The sequence below is a fragment of the Rattus norvegicus genome, chromosome 9, assembly GCF_036323735.1.
Source record: "Rattus norvegicus strain BN/NHsdMcwi chromosome 9, GRCr8, whole genome shotgun sequence".
NCBI lineage: Eukaryota > Metazoa > Chordata > Mammalia > Rodentia > Muridae > Rattus > Rattus norvegicus.
In genome coordinates this window covers 49,300,698-49,322,227 of record NC_086027.1, presented here as the reverse complement: position 1 = coordinate 49,322,227, position 21,530 = coordinate 49,300,698, and the positions used below count along the sequence as shown (strand labels likewise).

The following is a 21,530-nucleotide window of genomic DNA, read 5'->3' as shown; positions in this document are numbered from 1 at the left end:
CAAGAGAGGACTTGCAATTTTCCCCTCTGTGCTACAGCAGCTTGTTTTTCAATACACAGAAGTCTGAAAGCTTGAGTTGCTTGTGCCTTGCTGTAGTTTTCACTGCAAGGATCCCTTCCCAGCTCATGCCTGAGGTGGGGAGCTGGCAATTGCATTTTCTAAACTGAGCAAACATAATGAATTACCATCTCCTAGTTGTAAGCTTAATGAGGTGACAGGCTTTATGGACAAATACATGTTAAAGCTTTAGGGGTTTTTGTTCATGGATCCCAGTTGTGTCCTTGTTGGCTGCAGGGTAAAGGTATTTTACTATACTCACAGACATCTTGACCGGATACTTGTCATCTACGAAATAGACACTCAAGAGCCATACAACCAAGTTCTACAAATAAATGCACACACATAGACCCTTCCCCTAAATAAGAAACTGTCATTTTTTTCCTTTTTCCTTTATTTACATTCCAGCCATTGCCCCTCCCAAGTCCCCCTCCCACAGTTCCTCATCCCATTCCTCCCCAAGAGGTTCTACCCCCGAGTCCCGGCCAGGCCTCCCCACTCCCTGGAGTCTCGGGTTTCTCAAGGTTAGGTACATCTACTACTGAGGCCAGACCAGGCAGTCTTCTGCTGTGTATGTGCTGCCTGGTTAGTGGCTCAGTCTCTGGGATCTCCCTGGGGTCTGGGTTAGTTAAGACTCCTGGCCTTCCTATGAGTTCATCCTCCCCTTCAGCTCCTTCAATCCTTCCCGATTCAACCATAGGTGTCCCCAACTGCAGTCCAGTGGTTGGGAGTAATTATCTGCATCTGTCTACTATCATTTTAATTAGGTTTTCAATTTGTGCTGGGCTGCAGCCATACCTAACCTGTGCTATAGGACAGATTTGCCTATCTGCTGTAGAGCTGTTGCCTACAGTGAGTCTTTGAAACTTGTCATTCTAAAACAGTGGTTTGGTCATGGGCTGTTTTTCACCCAGTGCCATCTGCAAAATCATGGTGGCCACTTTGGGGCATTGAGAGAAGTCAGCTGTTTAGTTCAGAGGGGGTCACTCCTGTAGGGGCTTAAGGCTCATTTCTACCTGTTCCTTCTCCACTGTTGTAATTGTACAATAAAACAAAATCAAAGCTTGGCTTCCTTTAACTCTTGACAGATGTAGGACGAATTATGTCCCCATAAATCAGTTCTAGAGATATCTCCCAAAAACTAATTTTTCATAATTTCTTTAAATAAAAAGATATGTCAGACAACATATAAAAATAAAAAGGCTGGATTTGGTGGTATACACCTTTAATCACAGCATGCAAAGGCAGAAGGATCTGATTTCCAGGCCAGCCTGTTCTACACAGTGAGCTCCAGGATTACACAGAGGACCCTGTCTTAATTAAGGCACCACTGTCCCAAGTACTGACTGAAATCTACCTCCTCACCAAACAGCATCTGAGGTACACACTTCTGGTGTGACAGCTCCTATTTGTCTTTAAGACCACAAAAACCACGCCCATCTCAGACTGGTTAAGAAAGAACAAATGCCAGCCATCAGCCTGGGAGAAGGTCCCGCCTGAGATGCCCATGTGTCACTGGGGCAAGAATCCTGTTGTCAGGAAGTGTGTGCCCTCCTTTGTCACCCTGCTTCACCGTAAATTCCCAGCATCTCTGCTCTTATGAGCATGCTTCACACTAGAAGCTACAAAAGCAAATTCCTGGTTTTTCAGAAACCTACAGTGTTTTCTAAAAGGAACAGGTACTGTGTTTGAAATTAAAGAGAAACATCTGCACCTCCTTTCTTGCAGTAACTATTATAGAGTAACTATTCTTCATGTGGATTGTCGTCAGCAAGACAGCCAAAAGATACATTTCACCAAGTTCTTACCAAAGTCATCCATGGGAAACATCTAGGAAAAAGGAAATTTTGCTTTAAGTAAATAAAGTGTCATTTATATTTCTTAGATAAAGCAAGCAATCCACTCAAGAATTACAACAGTTTAAAAACCAATCCAAATACAGTTGAGCGATAGAAGGGGCAGTTCTGCTGAGGTATTATTTTGATACTTTGGTCTCAGAAGGGGTTTCCCCAGTGTCCAGTGTCTTCAGCAGCCGAAATAGGCCTGCAGCTTCCCGTATCCTGCTGAATTCAATGCAGAAGGCCTGCACTTCTATAAACAAGTCCTGCACGTTAATAATTTTGTTACGGATCAAAGACTGGAGAAACACACACACAAGACGCACCAAGCGATTCTGGAAAAGAAAAAGGAACGAGTTTAGAAACTTGTATTCTTGGCAGATGATAATGTTATAAACATTTATACTACTCACCTGCATATATTTATCCTTAATTTGTTCACAAGTAGAAATGCAATTGGATATGTATAGGTGAATAAATTCAGGAGGTAGGTCCACAGCTGTAGTTAGTCTGTTTCACAAAAGAAAAGTTGAGCTGTTAACTGTTTGCTAATACGGAGAAACTAATCATAAAGCCCAAATTTCCCTGTGGTCATCTAATAATAATTTATCTGACCCAGTTCTCTAGTTTTAAACCTAAGAGCCATGGCCATTTAAATGTCTGATGCTTCTATGAAGTCTGTATCATGAATTACACTCTGTAATGGTCCTTTAAGCAATGAGTATCCTATCCCTGAGTACGCCTGGCTGAATCACTGTCAGTCACGGTCTCTCCCTTCTAAGCCTCAAATCACCTCAGCAGTACAAGCACTATGAGAGGCAGTGTGTGTCTGAGGTGAAGTATAGACTAAACAGAACAACCTATAATCAGACTAACATGGGGCTTTGGAGCAGTAACAGGAACCTGGCAAAGCCTTGAGAGGTTACTTAGCTGATAATGGAACAAAAGGCCTTCCTGAGAGCTGAGCAAGGCAAGCAGGCTTGGAGCTGCCATTACACAGAAACAGCAGCTACGTGACGAGACAAGCTTAGTCCATAAAGCCAAGAGAGGTCTTCCCAAATGAGAAGTGAAGCATAAGAAATGGAGTCAGGTTCAGCCCAAGAAACATCACAACTCTTCTAAATCTATACATCCTTAAGCCTAAGGCACTAAAGTACTTTAAGAAAGCTACAACCAGCCGCTACGTCGTCCACAGAGATTAGTGTTGTGCATCAGCAAGGCTGCTTGATCCTTGGACTTAATAAATATGAAGGAGCTAGGAAACAAGCAAAGATGGGACTTGACTGACAGGTAGAGGCAGTAGCACAGGAATGCCGGGAGGGAGAATCCATGAACTCTGATTGCTCCATCCAACGGCAGAACCTAGCCAAATGCAAACATAGCAACTGCATCTATAGTAGAGGAGGGCCCAGCAAGGAGAGGTGGAAGCAAGCAGCAAGCTCTGCACAAATAGCCAGGCAGTCTGCCAGTGATGGCCTTACCAAGCTTCCCTTCCTCTCCCAGCCCTCTCCTGTGCAGAGCTATCAGCCCAGCTACTGTCACCAGGTGACCAGCACATTCCTTAGTTCAAGGTTGAAACAACTGCCAACTTCTATATGGATGCTCAAAATGTAATCTGATTCACACCCATGATTCCAGCATTCAGAGAATGAGGCAGACGAACTGCTATGAACTTGAAGCTACCAGGATACTATAAGATCCTATCTCCAAAAAAAAGAAAAAAGAAAAAAACTACCTCAGAAAATTAATACCCCATCCACCTCACTGCATTTAGTTCACAATTTACCTAAACTATTATATCTATAAGGAAAATAAAAGACAAAAACTAAACACACCAACAGGGAAGGGACTGTATTCTTTCCTTGATGTTCATTGAACAAAATCAAGAAAGAACTGGGAAACTGGGTGTGCCGGTCCAGATCTTTGATTCCAGCACTTGGGGGTTGGAGGCAAGTGGATCTCCATGAATCTGAGGCCAGCCTGGCCTACAAATTGAGTTCTAGGACAGTCAGGGTTATACAGAGACTGTCTCAAACAACAAAGCTGGGAGAATACTAGTAACCACATGACAGCATGCCTAGAGGTCCAGTTCTAAGACCCACACATGCATGCCGCCACTGCTGGCTATCAAGGAACATAAAACCTGATTCTCTAAGACAGTAAAGTAAATTCAACAACTGAGTTCTTACAAATTGAGATTAAATTAAATGCAGTGAACACTAAGGACTAGCTCAGGGTAACAGAATCAGAAAAGGAAAGAGACCGTACTACAGCTTTTCAAACCTCTGGGTAATCTGACGAGGTGCTGTATACCTACCAGCTCTGGCGGAACATGAGCACTTACCGATTCACAACTTCCATTGAATGTAAGGACATGTCCATATTGACCAGGACCGAGAAATACTCGGTGATCTGGCTTGACTGCATTAGTTTCAGCAGCATTTCTATAGCGACTAATGGGTTGTTTTCCACTAGGTCTGGAAGTTTCGCTGGAGTAAGGCCAATGTGATAAACAAGTTTGGGATCTTTTTCCAACTCACCCAGGAGCTAAAAACAAAATGAAACAAAAAAAAAAAAAAAAAAAAAAAAACACAAGTTGAAAGGTTCTTGGGTCATATTAGACAACTTTCCTGCATACAAACAGAAGTGTTTATACATAAATTACAACAACTATCTTTGTTAATTTGTTAAATTTCTTCCCTCAAAGCCAATGTTTACTATGTCTCCATATATTTTCACTGATACTATCTATCTATTTTTTTTTTCAGTGATTTGCAATGATACAAAAATAAAGGACAATTAAAAAATTCATAGTCCTCCTTCCTCTAGACATTGACAACTTGGTTTTGTCTGGTAGTATACAATTTTTTTTTTCTTTTCTTTTTTTCAGAGCTGGGGACCGAACCCAGGGCCTTGCGCTTGCTGGCAAGCGCTCTATACCAGTGAGCCAAACCCCCACCCTGGTAGTATACAATTTAACAATAGTGTCATTCTTAGAAATTTTAATTATCAACTTCTCCCAAAACACACACATCAAGTTGAGTGTACTGGCACACAGTAATACAAGCACTGAGACAGGAGGCAGGAAGCCTGGGCTACACAATGAGTTCAAGGATATCTGAGGTATATAGGCAGACCTTTTCTCCATTTAAAAAAAAAAAAAAAAAAAGCCACAATAGAGCTGGAATAATTGAGAACAGGAGCCACGCCCTGTCTTACCCAAGCGCCCCAGAGAGGGACAGAACAGGCAACACTTCCGTCCTCCACCTGCAGTACTTCACGGCTCAAAACACACCCATGCTTTGCAAATCCAAGAGGTGGGAAAACATTTTTTCTCTCTGTCCAAATATGTACTTTTTCTTTCTTTTAAAAGTCCATTTATTTTGAGGCTGGCTTTGAGCTCCTCATCCCGTGGAGCCTGGCCTGTAACTGCTGAGTCTCAGTCTCTGTCTCCCACGTGCTGGGGTTGCAGGCACGCATCACACCCATCCCTTCTAACTCTATCTCCTTTTACCTACTTGTGTATTCAACACTGGACCATTTCATGATCATCTAAGAGCAACAGACTACAACTGTTATCACATCACTTAAAAATATTTGTGGGGAGGCCAGGAAATAGTTCAGTGGTCAGGAGCACTTGCTACTCTCTAGAGGACCAGGGTTTGGTTCCCAGCACTCACATGGAGGCTCACAGTATCACTAAGTCCAGTTCCAGAGGATGATGCTCTCTTCTGGCATCTGTGGACACTGCATGCACATGGTACACAGATATACATGCAGACAAACCACCCATGTGTATAAAACAAACTTTTTAAAAAATCTGTACTTTAGGGGCTGGAGAGATGGCTCAGTGGTTAAGAGCACTGACTGCTCTTCCAGAGGTCTGAGTTCAATTCCCAGCAACCACATGGTGGCTCACAACCATCTGTGATGGGATTTAATGCCCTCTTCTGGTGTCTGAAGACAGCAAGTACTTATGTATAAAAAAATAAATAAATCTTTAAAAAAAAAAAATCTGTACTTTAAATAAAAAACTAGCTTGGAGGTAAGTGTGTCTTCCTATCAGTTCTAACTTGAAAGTGTGAAAATCTAACAAAATCTACAACCACCTGGTATCTTTGCTCTGCTTCCTCAGGGGATCCATCTAGTTGTAACTTTGGGTAGCAGGAAAGATATCCTCAGTCTACCATTAAACACTGTAGCTAATGTCTAGAGCATTCCCTGAACCTCCTTTTTTATAAAACACTAGTAACCCCATACACCATCCAGAGTCACTGTCCAGCCTGATGCAGTAATGCAGATGATGTGCCCGACTGACACTCGCCCTCTCCTACCTCTCTCCAAGACAAAATGGAAGAGTCTAGACATTTTTAGTCATTAGACCTCTTGTCTCAGCGGAGCAAAACTGCCAAACAAGGAAAGGTCACAACACAGCGGCTGGGATTGTGAAGACCTCTGTTGCTCCTGCTGGTTCACATCAACAACTGACTGCCCACTTACTACTTCCTGGGAAGAAAACTGTGATGAGCACAGATGGGATAGTGTAATCCATACATACCTGTGTTTGTTGGGGAGAGGACAGAGGGCTTTTGAAGGCTTTTGCCATGATCCTCTTGATCTCCACACCAGTGCTATTCTTCACACACATTGACCTGTCCCATTGAATGGCATGCTCGGGTTCTGTAGGATTGAGCCAGGCCAGTTCATCCTCACAGATGTGGAGAGGTGGTGGTGGGCGGATGAACTCTGGGCGAAAATGACCTATAATGAGAGTAATACAAGACTATCAGCAAGCTAACATTTACACACACCCTATATGCATTTAATCAAGTACAAGAATGCCTTTAACAAGGACACATTATAAAACATGCTTCAAATAGTAATAATATAAGATCAGAGTTCTGCTCAAATTATAACCAACACACACACACACACACACACACACACACACACACACACACACACAAACACACACACACACACCAGCATGATGCCAGATACCAAATCTGTTTTTTAGAAAGAATTAAGGTTTTTTTTGTTTTTTTTTTTTCCCGGAGCTGGGGATTGAACCCAGGGCCTTGCGCTTGCTAGGCAAGTGCTCTACCACTGAGCTAAATCCCCAACCCCATGAATTAAGTTTTAATGCAAGCATATCCACTTAGGCTGAGGACGCAGATGTCAACTTGGCTGATGATTATGATTGTTATCTTTTTTTTTTTCCTAATTTTTTTTTTTTTTTTTTTTTTTTGGAGCTGGGGACTGAACCCAGGGCCTTGCGCTTGCTAGGCAAGCGCTCTACCAGTGAGCCAAATCCCCAACCCTTGATTGTTATCTTAAAGTCTCATTATGTCCCTGACTATCCTGGGATTCACTATGTAGACCAGGCTACCCTCAAACTCACAGAGATCTGCCTGCCTCTGCTTCCCAAGTGCTGGGACTAAAGGTATTGTCACCATACCTAACATAAAATTAAAATTTTATGAGCCCCCCAACCCCCTTTCTTTTTTTGGCCCCTAGGGTCTCAGAATGCTATACATCGTGCTTGGGGCTATCCCCACAACTCAAGGTTGATGTGTAACTCATCAGTACTTCTGAACTAACATTGTCCTTCATTCAGTAGCTACACAATGAGACCTCATCTGACAACACCTGAACACACAGCTTGCCCCAGTGGTGTATTATGTTCTTATATATAACACATGCAGCCTAACTCCAGTGACCCACAGTGCTATACACAAACAACCACGCACAATAAGACAACTTTACTATAAATCTCAGTATTTAACACGATAGACACCCAGTCCTCTATCCAGCTGTGCATCCTGCCTGCCTGCTAAGCCCCACAAAAGGCCCAGGAGATAAGAACTTCGTAATTTCCACTACACTGGGGTACAAGAACTCCCTCTCCCTGCTTGATTTTACCCAGTCCCATCACAGCCTTCCGGAGAGCATTTTCCACACAGGACAGAAGGTAGTTCATTGTATTATGGATCCCACTATCAGCCGAAGTGGAGATCTGGCTTGTTCCTGGCAAAGGATCACCAAGCCAATTATCTCCAGGGTCCCCTCACCAGCATCACCAGAGTGAATTCCCGTTACCTCTCCTCACAAAGAGCCTTCAGCACAAGGAAGTACTTCTCCTGAGAGGTAGGGATGCTGAGGTGCAGCTATGCTCAGTTATGCACATAGCTGACCAATGGTCCATGCAATCAAACCCAGAGGCAGGTGGATCTCTGAGCTCCAGGCCAGAGTAAGTTATAGGATAGCCAGGGCTACTTAGAGAAATCCTGTACAAACCAAACCACCACATAACTGGAGACAGGCTTGTAATGAGCTGAAACTGCAAACAGTAAACCCTCTTATGCCACAGAGATTACACCGAATGGAAGTCACATTTGACGTACGCTTCAAAATCCTGGACGTCCTGTGACCAGGGGATGATGCTCTACCCCCTATGCAGAACGTCTTCATCACTCAAACCACCCAGATGGTACCCGTGGGTTTCTGTTTGGTTTGGTTGGTTTCCAGGGAAAGCAGAGTAAGGACTGTCAGCTATGGTCAGACAGACGGATGGAGATGGTAAGACTACTAGGTATAAAAGGACCTCCACTGGACACACGTTAGGGAGACTCATCTAGGGGGCTGGAGACATGGCTGACCTGTGGCATCCTTTCCTTTTACACAAACACTCCTGGGTTTGAACCCAAACACTGTAAACAAACAAAGCCAGACATGGCCATCTCAGTCACCATAGCACTTGGGAGACAGAAGTATGAGGACCAGGACTTTTAGGTCACCCTCAGCTACATAGAAATTTTTAAGGCTACTCTACAGTACATAAGACTGTTTCATTAAAACAAGAACATTCACTTTTGTAAAATCTGAACTTCTATCTGCAGGCAGGCATATATGTATACACATTATGTATGTATACAGGTGTATATGTGTGTGTATGTATACGTATATGTATGTGTACACACACACATATATGTATATCAAACAAGTAATAAACATCCTAGTGTAGAACTAGTGGCTGGTGTTTGCTATACTCTAGATGGCAAGGCAGGAAGTCTGTTATCAGTGAACGGATACCACAGAACCTTAGGACTCCAGAATGCTGCTGGACTGTAAACCTGAGAAAATAAAGCTGGCTCACACACACACCTACTTTCAGTAGGTGGTCTGGACAGACACCTACTTTCGATGGGCGGCTTGGGTCCGCTGACTAAAGACTCTGTGATCCGAGAGGCAACTGAGCTGTCAAACGCAGAGTTAGAGGAGTCCGGGTCCGGGTCACTGAGGATGCTTGGGAAGCTAGCTTTGCTCTGGGTTGGCAGCTCAGACTGACGCTCTGGAACAGATTCAGACAAGGAGCATTTAAAGCACTTAAGCCCTGTGATCCATACCTGGAAGGTAGACACAAAAATCAAGCATCCAAGGCCAGCCCTGGCATTTGAAACTGGGGGCAGGGACAGGGGAGAGAGAACATTTTAAAACTGAGAACACCAGGAACAGAATGGGGTACAAAGTAAATATCTTTAAATCCTATAAACCAAACAATAATAATAGTAAAATAACCCCAAAAGAAAAGATAGAGGGAGGTGGATGGACGGCAGGGAGGTGTGAGACTGAGGCCAGGTTGGGGTCAGATGCACACAGAAAAAGGAAACGGAAAGGAGAATGAAGGAGGGTACTAGGATACAAAGGTGTAATCAAGGTGGGAGCTGGTCAGCCAGCAAGAGCTCAGTTAGAGGCCAGCATGGGCTGCACAGCACATTTCAGGACAGCCAAGGCTACACAAAGAAACCCACCAGGTCTCAAAACAAACAAACAAAAGGGGGGGGAGGGTTGACAAGGCAGGGAGGCCAGGGCAGGATGAGAGAGGATCAAACAAAAACAAGCAAAAGTGTAAATTATATATATAAAAAATCTTAATTTTTTTTTTTTTTAAGTAGAGAATCTCAAGGACCAATAAGAATGTCCCAGTCTCTGGCCCTTCCTTACCTGCCAGGGCTAACTGAAGGCCACTAATATCCACAGACTGCCCCATGTTTCCGACATCCATGAGTGCAATCTGGCGAGGTGTCTTTTTGAACAGCTCCCTCGGGGGTGCCAGCATGAGCTGGGAAAGAAAGAACTTTTCTGGCGGAGTTATAGGAGGCAGAAACCCTGCAAACAAAAAATACATGCCGATTTCTCGACAAAGGCTACTTTTAAATTTTCAAAACTTAACTTTAACAGTTAACTTGACACTTAGCTGTTTCCTGCTCGCCACACTGTGAGCCGTTTCGTTTCTATGAACTAAATGTAACTGAGTTCCAGGTAATCGAATATGTACATTTAGTATACTCATATTAGTCCATAAACAAATATATCACTTGAGACAATGTGGACCTATGGAGACGTCAGTGAAACTTGTGGTTATCAAATACTTTGAGTCCTGCAAAGGCTAAAAACTACAATATGGTAGCTTTCTGAAATGCAGCCTGTGACTGGGAGTACAGCTGTACCAGAGTCCTGGGCTAGGCTCGTGGTATAGAGGAAGTGACCCTGGGTTCCATCCTCGGTACATAAGTTAGGGGAGCATCCTCAGATGTAAACCTGTGCCCGATCTTTGCAATGCTGCAATAGTAAACATTCCACAGTATTGCCCGGGACACATACATGCATCTTGGAACGGTTAATTAGAAACAACTTCATCCTCTGCTCCCATGACATTACAGCAGACCAAGGAAGGAGGGAGGCGGCTGCAAAGACTTTAGATGTTGTATAATGCGGATCTCAACCTGCCACTTCTTCAGGTTCTTAATATCGACTTCTTTACTCAGAGGCTTTAAAAAGGGGGTGGACTCTGCCATTGGCTACTCCGCATACCTCAGGACCTTACCTGAACGAACCGTATCTGACATACTTAAAATAAGTCCAGACCATCGGTGGGCTTGTTCGATGCGTTGGCTTTTTCGATTGGGAGGGATCATCTGGGGTGCAGTGAGTTTGAAAAGAAGCTTGCAACTTCTGACTACCCACCCCCATTTTAGTGGAACAAAGTATGGAAAGGGAGGGAGGGTCGATCCTCTCTGAGGAAGCCGAATATGTTCCCAGCCGACGAGCTCCCACAGAACAGCAGGCTGCGGGTCGTACCTGAGAGCGGGGGCCGATCGGGCTCCTGTCCGCCCCGGGCTGGCGGCGCCGGGTTGAGCAGGTGCGCGAAGCTGGCTGCGAACGGGTTAGCGGCGAGCGGCTCGGTGCGGTACATCTCCCAGAGAAGGTAGAGCGCCGTGAGGCGCTGCGCGGCGCTGGGCAGCAGGTCCGGTTGCTGCAGCAGCATCACCAGCACCGAGCCCAGGCGGAAGTGGTCGGCCTTGCTAAAGTAGTGGTGGAAGGCGGTGGACAGGCCCTCGAAGGTGCTGCCGCCGCCTGCCTCCTCCGAGATGATGCTCAGCAGGCTCGAGAGCTCCTTCGGGGTCAGGCTCATCCTGCCCGCGGGGCCTCCACTCCCTGACCCGGGGCCACCTGCTCCGCCTCGGCCTCCGCTCGAGCCCGCCGGGCCACTCCGGAACGCCGCCGCCTCCCGCGCCCCTCTTGGATCCGCTGAGAGAAGCCGGCCAGACGCCGTGCTCGCCCCGCCACCGGGCATCAACCTCGCCCGCCTATCCTGCTTCCCGGCCGAAAGGCCCTGGCGCCGGCTCGCTGCGTCCCCCCGCGGCCGTAAAGCGCACCCTTCTGCGACAGCGTCGCAAACAAAACAGCGCGTAAGTAAGGCGAGCGGAACGGAGAAACAGCGCAAAGCCGGGCCAAGCCGAGGTTCCGGGAACGCGAGTGGGCGGGGCACTGTGCCCGGAAGTGGGCGGGGCGCCGCGGAGGGCGGGGACGCGTGGACTCAGTAATGTAAACTGTGGTAAACTGTGGTTAAAGCCCCATGGAAGCGATCCTAGAGTGGCGGGTGGCGCCAAGCTATCCCAGTCGATCGTACCTAAGTTATAATTTGAAAAATAGGTCTATCTTGTCCGATATAACATCCTTGATGGCTCATGGTGAGATTACCGGCACCAAGAAGGTAGAGGCAGACGAACCCCTGTGAGTTTGAGGCCAGCTTGGTCTACACTGACAGACCCTGTCTCAATCAATCAATAAGAAAGAAACAAAAATCCGAGAAAGTGTCTCAAGAAAAACTCGTTTTCAAAGTCGTTTGTAGTACTTCATTTTTCTTAGCCTGCCCTAGGGCTCTTTTTCTGGCCACCTTGGCTGAATACTGGAAAACCCTGGAAACTTACATTACAGATGACTGTGAGCCACTATGTGGTTGCTGGGATTTGAACTCAGAACCCCTGGAAGAGCAGTCAATGCTCTTAACCGCTGAGCCATCTCTCTAGCCCTGGGAAACTTCTTTTGTACCAACCTCTTGGTCCAGGTCCCAGACACCACTACCTGCTCCCCACTCCCATGCTCTGGGTGGTGACTAGTACCCACTCTAGAATTACAGAAACCAACGGAATGTCATCAGCATCACCTGCTAGCTACCCTGTGCTAAAAATGGCAAACAGTTCAAGAATTTTCTATTTACCGGCTAAAATCCTTAAGGAAATTTTGAGGAACGGGTGTTGAGTATGGCGCATTGTTTAGTTTGCCGTTAAACGTGTGGAGGGATTCTGCCAATGAACGTTACAATCAGCAGAAAATATAACTTGGCAAACGGGGGAAATGATTCAAAATACCTCTATTATTATTATTAATCAACTACGTTCTCTTTGAGCCCTTTTACATTGATTGTATGCTCTATGACAACTACTCTACAATACTAAAACCCACTCAAGCTAGTTATTGTTGTAAATTATTATTAATTAGTAACTTAAATGTTGGTATAGTATGGGTGCTTCAAGATGTTTGGAGGTATTTGAGCACAGCAATACTAGCCCCAAATAGAGCTGATTTTCATCAAGGTTAACACGGTACCAAGAGCTTCTTTATGTTTCCAATCAGTTTGTTTCTAGGACTTCTATGCTATCCCCACAAACAGAGCACATTTTCACAGTAGAAGCTGACTTCCTCTCCCTTCCTGAGGCTGCAAGTCTGGAGTTATCAGCTCTGCAGTCCACCTCTGAAGCCTCAAGGGGAGAATCCTTCCTAGTCTTGTACTAGCTTCTGGCATTTATCCAAAGCCCCCGACCCCCCTTAGGTTAAAGCTTCTTTTGTTAGGTGCCCCTAATTGTTATTAAGTTTCAAACTTAACGTTAACATATCAAAGCTGACCTGGCTGCTGGCTTCCCCCAGCATCCCTCAGTTCCTCCCTAACTGGACATGGCTGGCATACCCCCTCTCTACCGTGAACTCCCCTTCCAGCACAGGCTCTTCCCTCTAGAATCCAGACATTTTGATTACCAGTTCCTTTGTCCCTTTAGACTCCTGATTGCTGCACATGGTCTCCCCCTCTCCCCACAAGGTCCAGCTCAGTCTAGTCATGTCCACTCTGGACGTCCCTGCCTCTACCTACACTCAACCTTTTATCTACAATAAACTTTCTCCCCACAATACCTAGGAGCAGTCATGTCCTCTCCTTTTTATTTCTTTCCTTCAGTCATGTCTCCTCTAAGTTTCTCTGTGGCCTCCTGCTATGGAAGGCTGTGCTGTCGGCACCATGTGGTTGTTGCTGTTGGAGCAGCTGGAATTACCCTCGCAAGGGGGCCGGGTAGCCTGATGAGCTCATCCAGCTTAAGGATAACCTTTGCTCATGGGTCTCCACTACAGCACATTGCAGTGACGGCCAACTGAGCCACAGACCCTAACTCCTCCTGATTGCAACTGGTATTTTATTGTTGTCCTTACTACTTCCTTATTACTTTATTTGTTATGTGTGTGTTGCTTTGCCTTCTTGCACGGCTGGATACCACGTACATGCAGCATCAATGGAGACCAGAAGAGGGCATCAAATTCCCTAGAATTAGAGTTAGACAGTTGTATGCCTCCATGTGGGTGCTGGGGATTGAACTGGGGTCCTAGGAAGAGCAGCCAGTGCTCTTAGCCTGTAAGCCATCTCTTTTGAAAAGATGCCTATTCATTTTTTGGGGGGGCAGGGGGGTCCTACTGGAGAGCCCACACCAGTATGGAAGACACCTAACTCTGCTGGAAAACAAAAAAGAAACAAAACAACAACAACAACAACAAAACAACAACAAACCCATTTATTCCTCCAAGAAAAGATGTCTTCTTAGTACATTTTCTATTGAATGCCACAGACTGGGATTTGATTATAAACTTCCCACACACCCCCCACACACATCCAAAAATGGGTTGTGTTTTAAAAGGTTGGTACCCAGCTGATGGCAGTGTTTGGGCAATTCTGACATCTTTAGCTTTAGGGGGAGCCTAGCTAGAAGCAGCAAACCAACAGTGGTAAGAATATTCATCCTTGACTCTTTCCTGTCTGCTCTTCTGCCTCCTGCCCACCATGATGCCAAGGGCTCTGCTCTACCCAGCCCTCCTTGCCCTGATGGAATGGCGCATGTGAAACCATGAGTCTTTGCTCTCCTAAGTTGTTCTCTCAGGTGCTTTGATCTGTGAAGGTCACTGATATCGTGAGTAATGTTTTGTTTTGTTTTGTTTTTTTGTCATTGTTGTGGTTGTTGTTAATTTAATTTTCTAAAGCAATTAACTTTATGTGTATTAATTTTATATGTATTCTGTAGGTTGATGTCTATATGCAGGTGAGGGTTGGCACCAGTTAGGTCAAGGCCATGATTGGACAGTAAAAAAAAAAAAAATTAAGTCGGGGACAAAGTTTTTGTAAGGCAGGAGAGAAGGAGAGGGAGGAGGAGAATCAAGATGGAGACGGAGAAGGATGTCCCAGATCCAGGTGGTAGTTGGGATGGATTTCTGTAGGCAAACTTATCTTATCTAGGTGGGTGGTTTATATCTTTATCAATTGGTTGTGAGTTTATCGTGTGGATGTATTGTGGATTGAGAATTTAACATAGAAATCTGATTGTTGGGATGCAGTTTGTTGAGCCTTGATTTTAATGGGTCGTTGGGAGTTTATACCATAACTGTTAAGGGACAGATGTTGGGAATGTGAACAGAGCAGCGGCAGAGGGTGAGAGGGTAGCTGCCACTAGGACCAGGGTGTGGATGCTAGAAATGTGAACAGGGCCCACAATAAGAGAGCTGCGAGATAGGCGGTCTCTGTATGAAACTGTTGTGGCAGCCACCTGCCTGGGTCAGAGAGTACTTGGGGACAGCATGGAACCACTGAAATAAATGAGTGCTTGTTCCAATGACCTGCTGGAGCCAGAACTAGTGAGAGCGCAACCGCAAGGGTACGCGTGGGAACTGGTTCCGCCATGTTTTATTTTTACCACAACAGTATTCTGTCTACATGTATATCTGCATACTAAGTGCATGTCTGATGCCTGAAGAGGGCAGAAGCAGGTGTCTGATCTACATGGAGGAAGAGAACGAATTCTCAAAATATTTCCTCTGACACACCATAGCACCCATGTGCCATAGCACAAACGTGCACACACACACACACACACACACACACACACACACACACACACACAAAACTTAAAGAAATAGATCCCCACTCTATATGGCAATGCTATGTTAAAGAATAGCTATTAGTGTTGTTGGCCCAGGAGTGGTCCTGGTTCAATCAGAAAAGTTTTGGTCTCCTGTTCTTGCAGCTTGAGTTTGGTAGTGTTCTTCTCTTTCTGTTGCAAGGAACAGTCGGGGAAGCATTTGTATTAACTGGCTACTTGAAAGAGAGCCATCTACTCCAAGAGAGGTCTGGCTAGGAGGCTGGAATTTAATCCTGAACGAGGGCCAAACTCTCACCCATTGATCCACAGAGCAAACATGGCAACCAAAAGGAATGAGGAACTTTCATCTCAATCAATCTTTCACAGGCGTCGAAAGGGAGAAGTGGGTTCTGGTGTTGCTAACACAGAACAGCACACAGAGCTCAGTCAGATCTTTCCTACACCCACAAGTTGCTGCCAACATAGTGGGGGATGGGGGAGGCAGGAGAGTTGTTGCTCTCAACGCATTGCTACAGCTTCTAGCAAATGGTCTTAGACCCGATTACACACCAGAGGAGGGGAGGAGGAAGGGAGGGAGGGAGGGAGGGAGGGAGGGAGGGAGGGAGGGAGGAAGGGAGGGAGGGAGGAAGAGACCCACTGCTTTTGTAACCGTTTGCAGCAGTCAGTATAGTCTAATTAGCTATCCAAGTAGTGTGAGGCTAAGAAGCGGCGTCAGGAACCACAGCGCCCCCTTGTGGGCGACACTCATACCAGTCCTGAAAGCAGTGTGCGCTCAGACAAGGTAGAGCGGTAGCCGGCCGGGCACACCATGCTCCTTGCGTGGCAGCCCGAATCGGGATCATAGTGTTCCTGTATACTGCTTTGATGGGAGAAGTAAGACTTTAGCATCCCCATCTCTAGACCTATTTTGGCTTGCACTCTCAGGACAGGGTGACATCATGGGACACTGTCAGGGCAGCTGAGGGACCAGAGGGTCTTCTGTCACCCTGTCAGCAGCAGGTACCTTCTTTCAGAGGACAACCTCCCAGGGTGACACCTTCCACATCCCTCCGTGGGCGGCAGCAACTATAGCCTACAGTACAGAACAGCGGTGAGTTTATCGGAGTATCTATGCTGGACAAGTTGGGTTTTCAGGACAACTGTAGCGTTTGCTGGGACTCACGCTCCTTAGGGGAAGACACCTTAGCACCTTAGCACTGGCTGGATGGGGAGAGCGCTCAGAGATGTCTCTCTGGATCTTACACAACAGCCACTCGTTTAAAATGCGGCAATAGGGGTTGGGGATTTAGCTTGGTGGTAGAGCGATTGCCTAGCAAGTGCAAGGTCCTCCGCTCTGAAAAAAAAAAAAGAAAAGAAAAAAAAAATGTGGCAATACCCTTGCTCGTTTGGTGGTGTCTTGTGAGAGGGGACTGTGGAGGCCTTCCTAACTTTGAACTCACCTCGTAGCCAAGATTTGCCTTGAACATCCTCTCTTCTTACCTCTAGTTTCTAAGAGCTGAGACTCACAGGCGTGCTACCCTACACCAATTTTAGGCAGTGCTGAGATCTGAACCCAGGGCTTTGTGTGTTAGACAAGAACTCTGCCAACTGAGCTACCTCCCTACCCCTGTTCCTTCTTTGTTCTCCAGAGGGCTCAGCCCCTGCAGCCATCTTGAAAGTCCCTACATCACACTGAAACAGTATCTCCCTAAAGGTCTGAGGTAGAAGATAGACGAGTTGGAGATGCTGGAGGTAGAGAGAGAGAGATAGGTCTGACCAACCCTAAAGGCTTCACATAAGGGAGCATCTTGGTGACAGCAAATCTGTGCCCTGGCTTCCGGGTTGTATCCACACATGTGATAAGTTCTCAGGCAATTATGCACACTCATTGTGGCTTTGCCGGTTTCCTAGTTGTCACTCTATGGTGCGCTTCTAGAAGGTGTTACCATTGAGAAGAGCGGGAGAAGTGTAGTCTACACATTATCCCCTAACTTCCATTAAATTTGGGATTATTTGAAAATAAACATTAAAACAATCTGGAAACATTACTCCTCCTCCCTAGAAACAATCAAATAAGTACATATATTAGTATTATATGACTGTGTCTGTGTGCTTGTTGTCAAGGAAGACAAAATGAAGTGGCCATGCTGTGGGGCACTTGAATCCAGGCTGGAGGCCATTGTTAGTCTGGTCTGACACATCCACAGCTGAACTTTTAAACTGGGCCAAACCACAGTTTCCTGAAACATTGTTTCCCAGCCTCTGCTGACCTTCTGAATTACAGGGCTCTTCCCCAAACCATCCAGAGACTGCACACACCCATCCCCTTACTTACCAATGGCTTAACTGTTGCCACTCGGATTATGATCTCTACAGTAAGTGAATTAGGTAATTAGCAACCCCCACCCCATGGGGTTTAATACAGCTCCCATTGTATAAAACCACAGAGAACATTCTCTCTCTCTCTCTCTCTCTCTCTCTCTCTCTCTCTCTCTCTCTCTCTGTCTGTCTCTCACTCTTGCTCTGTATATGTTTTCTGCCTATATGCCTGCCCATGCCCCATGTGTCTGGTCCCTGCAGAGGCCAGAAGAGGGTGTGGATCCCCTAGAACTGCAGTTACGGATGTTGGTAAATGTTAAACCACTAAATGGGTGCCGGGAATCAAACTCAGATCCTCAGCAAGTGCTCTTAACCCCTGAGCCACCTTTCCAGTAAGATGTGCATCCTGGTGTGTGCGCAGTTGGAGATCATAATCCAAGCAAGAAAGCAGATAGGGATGTTTCTGTGCACACTTGGCTTCTTTTCCCAAGAAACATTGTTTAGTTGCAGCCGGAAGAGAGAATACTTCGAAGGTGCATTGGTAAAAGACTTTCTCTATGGGCTCCAGCCCCACTCAGCAGTTAGGGCATCGAGTCCAGTGTGAACTACATTTTCCTGGAAGAGTCACATCTGTGTTGAAGATTCTACAGACTGATTAGAACCTCTCGGCTATGGGACTGTTGTAGGCAGTCAAGATTATCTCAGGCTATCTTTTGCTCCTAAAATAGCTATTTATCACCCGCTTCTGTGTCTGATCTAACATCCGCTTTGAGATAACATACCCGCAATGTCCTGCTAAGCTCAATGTGCCTCCGGGAAGCAAAGACTAGGGGTGGTACCAGACAGCACCTGCAACTTAGCTCCAGGGCTTCTCCACTTTGCCTTAAGCTGCCTACGTGAAATGCACACCAAAGTGTTTTCTTTTGATTCGGTTTTGACGTTTTAGGGATTGAATCCAGGGCCTTGAGCATGCTAGGTAATGCTCTACCCCTGAGCCACACATGAAGCATTGGTCAATGTGTTGCCTGTGTCTGCCTTCTGTTCTGAGACTATAACTGTATCAGAACTTAACATTCAGGCCGTCTAAATCCATATTCTTAGAACGCTCAAGTCTGGCTTGAAATAGACTACTGTTTGTTTGTTTGCTTGCTTGCTTGCTTTTTGAGACAGGGGTTCTCATTCTGTAGCCCAGGCTAGCCTCTTCATGCTATGTTCCACCATACCCAGCTTTAAAGGATCTCTTATTTCGCTTTGGAGCAAGAGCTGTGTTTGTTTTAATGGCAGCATTTCTGACTGTTTTCTTGGTAAAACTGTTCTGACTGGGGGTGAGATGGAGTTTTACCGTGGCTTAGATTTCTCTGGTAGCTGAAGATATTGAATGTTTCCATGCGTTTCATGTGATGACCATTTGCGTTCTTTTAAAAATCATTTATTTTCTCAGGTAGTGATTGATTGGGCTATTTGTTCTTGGGATGTTTCATTTTTTTCATCTGTTACACTTTCTGGCTACAATCCCCCACTGGATGAATAGCTGACACATCCTGTGGGGTCTCCCCGCTCTGCTCTTGCTCCCTCTGATGAGAGGAGCCTTTTCTTTCCCTCAGACCCGTTTATCAGCCATTGCTGTTGTCCCTCCAGCTGTTGGAATGCTGGACAGAAGATTGTCTCTGCTTCCATCAGGAAATGTTTCGCCCTGGCCTTTGACGGATTCGAACTTGTCTCCATACAAGGGTACATTAGGGTAATTTAGCCCCATTCCTGCTCCGGTGGGCATTAGTACCCGAATCATTTCTTCATGTGTTCTGAGCACTGTTGCTGAGAATCTGATGACGAGGGCTCTCTGTTTCTAGACCCTCTACTCTAGTCCATGGATCTGCATGATCAATACATTTCCAAGGCTGCCTCTGTGATCAATACATTTCCAAGACTGCTTCCGTCCAAACCTGTCACCAAATAAGGCCTGTTTGCATCCACTCCCCAACCCCCGGCCTGCTAAATCACAGAAACTTCAAGTTTTACAGAAGGAAAACTCATCCAGAACACCCCATTCCTTAGGAGACAGGAGCTGGGAACTTTAAGTCTGCCCCCAGAGGGATAAAATTTGGGTATTTGTAGGATTAAAGAAACAGGGTGTTTCCATAAAACCAAATATTTAAAAATACACTTCTGAAAAATTCTAAAAATATTATCTTATAAAGCAGTGTTTACTAGACTTTTACAAAGGTATATCACGTCAGAGCCAGGCGGTGATGGCACACACCTTTAGGAGCACTTGGGAGACGGAGACAGAGGCAGAGGCAGAGGCAGAGGCAGAGGCAGAGGCAGAGGCAGAGGCAGAGGCAGAGGCAGAGGCAGAGGCAGAGGCAGAGGCAGAGGCAGATGGATCTCCGAGGGTAACCTGGTCTGTATAGCAAGTTCCAGGTCAGCCGGGGCTACGCAGAGAAACTCTGTCTCAACAAACAACAAACAAACAAGCAAACAAGGAATGACCTGAGGAGCTTTTTGGAGAAAACACCCCAAGATTATTATATCAGAGTGGATGGTTCCCAGGGTTGGTTAGGTTTGGTGTTTCCAAGGTCTATATGTGTGTTCTCACCACTAGATGGCAGTAGAAACTGGTCCAATGTTGCCAACCTGTTAAGGCCGACGACAAATCCATTATTTCTCTTTTATTTTGAAATTGGGCAAAATTATCATTTGCCACTGATGGCTGTATGGCCACTACCAACACGCAAAGCTGACCCCATACCCTCTCCCAACACCCATGCCCTCTTCTGGAGGCCGAGAACACAAATCCAGGAGATGCTTTTGAATAAAGTTTAGTCCCTCCCAACCCTTTTCCTTAAACTTTAAGGGATACAAAACGTAACGATGGACAAATGGTAAGTGTCTCCAGGTGAGAACCAGGAGTTTACTACGCACTGTGCTCTCATGGGCGTGCCCCCTCGTGCTTCTCTTCCTTCCTAACTCCCTTCCTTCTGAGAACCATCAAACTCCGGCTTCCCTTAGGAGCCTGAGCTGACAGCACAGATGGCCAAAAGCTCAAAACACCATGGCTTCGGAGCCTTAGCCACACCGGTCTCTTTTAAAGATTTATTTATTTCATGTATGTGGGTACACTGTCGCTGTCTTCAGACACACCAGAAGAGGGCATCGGATGCCCACTACAGATGGTTGTGAGCCACCATATGGTTGCTGGGAATTGTACTCAGGACCTCTGGAACAGCAGACAGTGCTCTTAACCGATGAGCCATCTCTCCAGCCGGAAGACAACTCTTATAAGGACAGCATTTAATTGGGGCTGGCTTACAGGTTCAGAGGTTCAGTCCATTATCCTCAAGGTGGAAACATGGCAGCATCCAGGCAGGTATGGTGCAGGAGGAGCTGAGAGTTCTACATCTGCATCTGAAGGCTGCTAGCAGAAGACTGACTTCAGGCAGCTACTTAAGCCCACACCCACAGTGACACACCTACTCCAACAAGGCCACACCCACTCCAACAAGGCCACACCCACTCCAACAAGGCCACACCTCCTGATAGTGCCATCCCTGGGCCAAGCATATTCAAACCATGACACAAAATATGATTTCAGGCCCATATCACAAGTCCATATGCTCGCATAACCTTAATTAAAACTCCAACAATCTGGATTATAAAATACCATCTTTTCTCTCTCTTTTTTTTTTTTTTTCTTTTTTTCGGAGCTGGGGACAGAACCCAGGGACTTGCGCTTGCTAGGCAAGCGCTCTACCACTGAGCTAAATCCCCAACCCCCCATCTTTTCTCTTAAAACAACAACAAA

At 45.9% G+C, this 21,530-nt stretch overlaps 1 protein-coding gene and 1 long non-coding RNA gene across 3 annotated transcripts; one reads left to right on the top strand and one right to left on the bottom strand.

The window, feature by feature from the left end:
* Window positions 1-1,902: 1,902 nt before the first annotated feature.
* On the bottom strand, window positions 1,903-11,604 carry Cnot11 (CCR4-NOT transcription complex, subunit 11). 2 transcript variants are annotated; one of them, NM_001108794.2, is made up of 7 exons: window positions 11,037-11,604; window positions 9,900-10,064; window positions 9,094-9,246; window positions 6,454-6,656; window positions 4,240-4,442; window positions 2,309-2,405; window positions 1,903-2,230 (listed from the first exon to the last, which is right to left on the bottom strand). In NM_001108794.2, the coding sequence occupies exons 1-7, from the start codon at window positions 11,530-11,532 to the stop codon at window positions 2,033-2,035; spliced, it is 1,515 nt and encodes a 504-aa protein (NP_001102264.1). In that variant the 5' UTR covers window positions 11,533-11,604; the 3' UTR covers window positions 1,903-2,032. The 2 variants fall into 2 exon arrangements, with proteins under 2 accessions (NP_001102264.1, XP_063123442.1); XM_063267372.1 differs by having other exon boundaries at window positions 1,909-2,230; window positions 10,783-11,594.
* Window positions 11,605-11,740: 136 nt separating this feature from the next.
* On the top strand, window positions 11,741-13,426 carry LOC134480362 (uncharacterized). The gene is made up of 2 exons (XR_010054765.1): window positions 11,741-11,952; window positions 12,876-13,426. It is a non-coding gene; the product is annotated as an uncharacterized LOC134480362 (long non-coding RNA).
* Window positions 13,427-21,530: the final 8,104 nt, after the last annotated feature.